Source organism: Nansenia antarctica, assembly GCF_963989245.1.
Source record: "Nansenia antarctica genome assembly, chromosome: 3".
NCBI classification, from domain to species: Eukaryota; Metazoa; Chordata; class Actinopteri; order Argentiniformes; family Microstomatidae; genus Nansenia; species Nansenia antarctica.
In genome coordinates, this window is record NC_137688.1 from 13,781,429 (window position 1) to 13,788,928 (window position 7,500).

Sequence of the window (7,500 nt, forward strand, 5' to 3'; positions counted from 1 at the left end):
GAGCACAGGTAGACTGTTTACACACACACACACACACACACACACACACACACACACATTCCACTGGTTTCTTCGCCCTCTGTGAGTTAATCAGTTTGTTTCATCTAGCTCCAGGTCATTCACAAAACACATTCACTGCCAGACAGGGCCAGGCGCCAAGACTTCCAATTCTCTGTGCCAGATCAGAGTGTGTGTTTGTGTGTGTGTGTATGTGTGTGTGTGTGTGTGTGTGTGTCTGTGTGTGTGTGTGTGTCTGTGTGTGTGGTGTGAGGTGTGAGGTGTGGAGTGAGCTGCCAGATAGAAGGCTGCATTCACAGACACACGTTATTAGTGACACCTCAGGACTGGCGCTCTGTGAGGTTGGTTCATGCTAATCTGATCTAAGGTGTTGTATGGTTAAATGTAAGGTGTCTGCTGCTGTAAAGTGTGTCTGCTGCTGTAAAGTGTGTCTGCTGCTGTAAAGTGAGTCTGCTGCTGTAAAGTGAGTCTGCTGCTGTAAAGTGTGTCTGCTGCTGTAAAGTGTGTCCTGCTCCCACTGCTGTCACATGTGTTCTAGTGAAACCCCCTGGTATAACGTGTGTTCTCTTGTCTCCTTAGTGACTATCGCTATGTGGCTGCAGCGCTGGCGGTGATGCGAAACGTCACACAGCAGATCAACGAGAGGAAGAGGAGGCTGGAGAACATCGACAAGATCGCCCAATGGCAGGCCTCCGTTCTGGATTGGGAGGTACGAATACATATATCAGTTTGAGTGTGTGTGTGTGTGTGTGTGTGTGTGTGTGTGTGTGTGTGTGTGTGCGTGTGTGTGTGTGTGCGTGCATGCATGTTTCTGTCCAGGAATACAAGTGTGTGTGTGTGTGTGTGATGATCGAATTGTGGATCTGATTTCAGAGGGTGTCTTTTCCATATTCAGGCCTGCCGCAACGCTGTACAAGTACTCCACTGTAAAGGCCCACATGTTCAGTTTGTGTAGCGACGAAGAGTCATTAGGAGTGTTCTCCAATATTTCAGCAAACACCCCTGATGTTGTAATTGTCAACGAAAACCACAGAGAGGTGCTTATTTTAGAAGTTGGCTGCACCTTTGACCATAGCCTAGAGGAAGCCTTTTTAACCAAAATCTTAAAATACCAACAGCTGGAGCAGGCCATATCACAACTGGGCTACAGATGTCAACTTTTAGTTTTTATATTTGGCAGCCTGGGCCATGTTCATAAGTCTGTTGTTAGAGGCCTTCATATGGCTGGTCTTCCTAAGAGAAGGGCCAAACAGTTAGCAAAATATTGCTCAATATCCGCTGTTATTGGTAGCCGCTCAATATGGAGAAGGCGGTGCTTCCTGTACCCATGAGCGGGATACTGTCTGTCTTATAGAATTGATCAACCCACTGGTCTGGTGCGAATAACATCCTGTGTGTGGCAGAACTGGTTGTTGGCTCAGCATTACTGTAACAAATTGTTTCCAGGATGTCAAAATGCACTGTTAGTATTTATGTCCTTTAGAATTGTACTTTGTATGTGGACATAAATAAAGCATTTAAAATGTGTGTGTGTCTGTTCCTCCAGGGGGATGATATTCTGGACCGTAGCTCAGAGCTGATCTACACAGGAGAGATGTCCTGGATCTACCAGCCGTACGGCCGCAGCCAGCAACGGGTCTTCTTCCTGTTTGACCACCAGCTGGTCCTCTGTAAGAAGGTACGCTACCGTCTCCCTCCTGTCTCGTCAAGAACAGTCTTCAGTCCTTGTGACAAGTCCTAGTGAAGTCTCCGAACTGCCTCAGGGAACTGCATTACATCAATTACAACCCCCCCACCCCCCCCCCCCCCCCCCCCACACACACACACACACACACACACACACACTCCCTTTAGCTGAGCCAAGTTCCACACACACATCACTGTACCTGTCACAATGCTGCTTCTCCCAGGGCAAAGCTTGTTATCATCTCTACGGCTGTGGACCTCTGACTGGGAGAGGGCTTACACATGGATAGACACTCGCGTTTACTCTGCTGTCACGCACACATGCACACACGCACACGCACACACACACACACACACACACACTCACTCTTGCTTGCACACACTCCTGCTCAATCGCGCACACACAGACACACACAAACACGCACACACACACACACACACACACACACACACACACACACACTCACTCTTGCTCGCACACACTCGCACACACTGCTGCTCACTCGCACACACACACACACACACACACACACACACACACACACACACCCTCATCCCTGCTATCTCTGGTTAACATCTAAAGCACCCGTAGAGCTGTCTCTATAACAACAACAAGAAGAACAGCACCAACAACAACAGTGTGTGTGTGCACCGCCGTGTTAACACCAGCAGAGCCACGCTGAGGTCTGCAGCTCAGGGAAGACTCAAGGACGTGCTTAATCATGGAGCCCACGTCTTTCTGTTTAACTCTCCTTTTCAAGATCCTTAACACAACCGTGTGTCACGGCCGGCCCCCCGAGGGTGTGTGTTACTGCGTGTCGTGTCTTCTCTCTGTCCTCCCTTCCTCCTCCTCCTCCTCCTCCTCCTCCTCCTCCTCCTCCTCCTCCTCCTCCTCATCCTCTCATCTAGTCCTTATCAACACAGAAGATCATCTCTCCCCACGCTCATTAGAAGTTTACGGAGACTCTCGCTAGTTTTACATAATCACATCCCTCTTGTCTTCATTGTTATTCTAATTATTCAGTCTTAGATCTCCAGCTCCTTGAACATGGTCTTCCCACCTACACAATCAATATCTACATGTGTGTCTATTTTTAGGTTATTTCCAGTACATATTGTCCTCGAATGCACAATACGGTTGTTTGCATGCACAAAGTAATTCTGTTTTGGGACAATATCAATGGTGGGGCTGATGAGAAACATCCCCTCAAAATATTATTTTAGGGGTAAAATTCAGCTTTAAAGCCGCCTGTAGCGATAGCATGTCTGTGTTGCTGAATCGATCCTGCATCTTTATGTGTGTGAAGTTGTACTGTCTGCAACCCAGGCCTTCTCTTGGGTTCTGCTCTGCTAACAGCTACTAGCTAATAAGATCAGACCATTGAGATCCCTTAAGTCTTTGAGGTACAGTTCTGTAAATGGACTGACTTACCGGTATATAGCGCCTTATTCCAAAGCGCTTTACAATTGCCTCTCATTCACCCATTCAAACACCAATGGAGGCAAGCTACCGTGCGAGGTGCCGGCCCACTCATTGGGAGCAATTTGGGGTTCAGTGTCTTGCCTAAGGACACCTCGACATGTCGCCAGCCGGGGTTCGAACTGCTGATTTACCGACCTTGTGATCATTGGACGCCGGCTCTACCTCCTGAGCCACAACCGCCACGGTAGTGATTACATCTCATAGGAGGCTGGTTAGTTAGAATATAAACAACGACCATTACTTTGTGAAACCAGAAGAGTTTAGTTGGTGTGTATTTGTGTGTGTGTGCTCTCTGTGTGACGCACACACATACACACACACACACACACTGCACTCACTGACTCGCCTCCCTCCCTCCCTCCATCCCTAGGACCTGATTCGTCGAGACTGCCTCTACTATAAGGGCCGTATTGACATGGACCGCTACGAGGTGCGGGACGCCATGGACGGGCGGGACGACGACTTCAACGTGAGCGTGAAGAACGCCTTCAAACTGCACAACAAGGACAGCGAGGAGCTCCACATCTTCCTGTCGAAGAAGCTGGAGGAGAAGATCCGCTGGCTCAGGGCCTTCCACGAGGAGAGGAAGATGGTGCAGGAGGACGAGAAGATCGGTTAGTCACGCACACACACACACACACACACACTCATCCACTCACTCACTCACACACTCACACACTCATACACTCATAGGGCCCTATTACCGCACGCATAATAGCAAAGTGGCCTTGACCACGCCTCCACGTCTTAAATTTAGATCTACCGCCTCGTCTTATTGCTTCAAACTTATGAAGTGCATAATAGGGCCCATACACTCATACACTCACACACTCATACACTCATACACTCATACACTCATACACTCATACACTCATACACTCTCACACTTACGAGTGTGTGCGAGTGTGTGCGAGCAAGAGTGAGTGTGTGTGTGTGTGTGTATCGGTTAGTCACGCACACACGCACACACACACACACACACACACACACTCATCCACTCACTCACTCACACACTCACACACTCATACACTCATACACTCATACACTCATACACTCTCACACTCACACACTCATACACTCACACACTCATACACTCATACGCTCACACACTCATACACTCACACACTCATACACTCACACACTCATACACTCACACACTCTCACACTCACACACTCATACACTCACACACTCATACACTCATACACTCATACACTCATACACTCACACACTCATACACTCACACGCCCACACACTCATACACTCACACACTCATACACTCACTCACTCACACACTCATACACTCACACACTCATACACTCACACACTCATACACTCACACACTCACACACTCTCTGGCCTCTCCCTTCACAGTCAGGGTAGCATTATTGTCATTCAGCATTTTGGATACGGGGCTTATCCTGGTGGTTTACTAAGCTTGGAAAATTCAACTGCACGAGAGCAAAATCTGGGAAAAACACACAACAATACTTAAATATGATATTCGCCAATATAGTGATGCCAGAATATTGTGTGTGTGTGTGTGTGTTTGTCTGCGTGCGTGTGTGTATGTGTGTTTGTCTGCATGCGTGCATGTGTGTGTGTGTGTGTGTGTATGTGTGTGTTTGTCTGCGTGTGTGTGTCTGTGCGTGTGTGCGTGCGTGCGTGCGTGCGTGTGTGTGTGTGTGTGTGTGTGTCTAGGTTTCGAGATCTCTGAGTATCAGAAGCGTCAGGCGGCTCTGACGGTCAGGAAGGTGACCAAACAGAAAGGTGAGGCAACACGCAGACATCAGGTGACTTCCTCTTTCTTCTCCTCTCCAACCAGCTCTGTCTTCTCATCGCTGTTTACTGTGTACACCTCACACACATACACACACACACACAAACACACACACACAAACTACAGGAGTGGCCTTCTAAGTCACCAGAGACAACTGTATCAAACCATCATATGTATGTATATATATATGTTTTGTTTTGCGTTTCCAGAAAATAATCACAACTTGAATTTGGTAGTTTCCCCGACTCAAAGAGCTTGAGTAACCCTTGTGTGTGTTGTGGTAAATAGATCAGTCATTCAAACGACTGTTAAGTTAAACACCAATGAAAAGACAGAGGGATATTTGCATGCAGTTCCTTTAAAAAAAAAAAAAAACATTATGAAAGCAGTAAGGAGGCAGCGTAGACACAGTACAAAATGGATGTACTGTACGTTTGTCATTGTTGATGTTGTTGTTGATGTTGTTTGTCCTGTTAGTTCCACAACCAGCATGGCCATCATAACAGAGGTTATAATGCCCATAAGTCCCTCTACATAAGTCTCCTGGAATGTTATCTCTGAATATTAGGATGCCATATCCCTGTACCCCCCCTATTGGTGTCTGTCAGAACTGTGTTGTCAAAGTACTGTATGTGTTTCTGTGGTGACTTGGCACAAGGTGAAGTACTGCTCTTGAATTTTCAGATTCATTTATAGATATCATCATGAGAAAGAGGGCCTTGTTTTATGGACATGGTTTGAAAATGATAAAGGTATATCCTATTGGAGTTTCATATAGAGATTATGCAACAAGATGCCATGGCAACTGCTTAGAAATGGGAGCTATAGAAATTACCGTTGGCATTGGAGCATGTTGATAGTGTTGAATCTGTTTTAATCATCCTCATGTCTCTCCAAGATAAATGAGAAGAAGACGTTTTTCTAGAAAAGAGATTAATCTTCTCAAGCAAAACAGTGTTTTGGAATAAGTTCTCTAAGCGAACACTGTTTTTGAAGATGCCATGGCAACTTAAAAAATGTTCATCATCAATGATTGATTATCCGTAGTTGACATTGGCTGTAGAGTAGTTGTGATGCTCGTAGGCTTTAGTGAAATGCATATTAGTAGCTTTCTGTTCTTCAATCTATTTTGATTCGCTCTTTATGTTCTGTAGTCTCAGGGTGTTACTCAAACAAACATGCAATCGGCAAAGCCGGCAATAACAATGTCTCTTCCGCCATGAAAATGCTCGATTTCATATTTAGGCAGGAAGAATGTTACTTTCCGGTTCTCGTGTTTTGCCTGATTCAGAGTTGGTTTGAATAGCGTCTTTAGTCTCCCTTGTGTCATTAATAGATGTTCAACCCACCTTTTCCATCGTCTAGCATCCTCATATGACCATATATCACGTATCTGAGGTCTAATAACAATGTTAATACGATGTTGAATCTATTTCATATTTTATGTCTATGTGCCTGTTTGTTATGCATGCGTAGATGTCGTGTTGTAGTGTTGATTTCTGTCCCGATACTGACGATCTACCTTTGCTATCCACCTCTCCTCTTCTCTCTTATCCGCTTCTCTCTGCTTTCTGCCCTGCTCCTGCCTCTTCGCCTCTGTGCCCACCTCTTCCCCCCCCCCACCCTCTCCTCTGCCCCCCCACCCCCTCCTCTGCCTCTTCCTCTGCACCCATGCACCCCCTCCCCCACCCCCTCCTCTGCCTCCTCCTCTACCCCTCGCCCCTGCGCCTGTTTCCCAGGTGTAAATAGGTGTGTGCCCCCCTCATACCCGCCCCCCCAGGACCCCCTAGCCCCGGGACAATATGAGGTCTCAGAGGACTTGGCACAAGCAGAAGTTTTTGATTTCAGTCAATCCAAAAGAGGCCAGGCTCCATTCTGGCAGAGTTTTAGTAAATTAGCACCATTTAAGAAATAGAGAAACACAGACTCTTCTGAAGGACCAGCTATTTTTTTGTCTGAGAAAGAAGCACTAAAAAAACGTCGGATGATTCTGTCCACGTGAAGAAGATCAAAAAACAGAGACACACATCGAAGGACCAATGTTATTAGTGAGTACCATTTGAAACACCCCGAGAACTGAAGATGTGGATTATATCTTTTACTTGTACTTTTACTGTTCCTAGATACCATGCCTCTTCCACAGACACGACTGTAACATAAACATACATACATGTACTGTACCTTCGGAATCTGCCACGCTCCAACAACCACAACATCTGAATGTCCTCCAGTCATTGAGATTGTTTTTATTGTTTTTTGTTTGTTTTCCCATTCTCTGAAGTGAGCATGAAGCATTCCGTTTTGTTTTCCCTTCACAAGAACTGGTCAGTCACAAGGTAGGATGGTGTGTCTAGATGAGAGCTCTTGTGTTGGTCTGTGAGTTAGCTGGCTGTGTTCTTCTGACAGGGGGCCTGAGGTGGACTAGAACATTGACAGGGGGCCCGGGGAGATTGGCTCCTTCTCAAGTTCCTCTGAAGCGCTTCTGTTGTCAGCCTTACCTTTGTGTTCCAACCGGTGTACTGCTGATCAAAGACT

At 46.5% G+C, this 7,500-nt stretch overlaps 1 protein-coding gene across 3 annotated transcripts in view; it reads left to right on the forward strand.

Moving 5' to 3' along the window:
• Positions 1-6,880, forward strand: part of LOC308152734 (rho guanine nucleotide exchange factor 9) — a gene marked incomplete at its 3' end in the record, with an annotated part of 31,523 nt that extends 24,643 nt beyond the window's left edge. For 2 of the 3 annotated variants that reach the window (XM_080525792.1, XM_080525793.1), the window contains 6 exons: positions 1-8; positions 598-727; positions 1,565-1,696; positions 3,558-3,801; positions 4,887-4,955; positions 6,705-6,880. The exon at positions 1-8 is cut by the window's left edge and continues 225 nt beyond it. In XM_080525792.1, the coding sequence (XP_080381918.1) occupies positions 1-8; positions 598-727; positions 1,565-1,696; positions 3,558-3,801; positions 4,887-4,955; positions 6,705-6,880 (759 nt within the window). The remainder of the gene's footprint in view (positions 9-597; positions 728-1,564; positions 1,697-3,557; positions 3,802-4,886; positions 4,956-6,704) is intronic. The other variant, XM_080525794.1, reaches the window with a different exon arrangement.
• Positions 6,881-7,500: the final 620 nt, after the last annotated feature.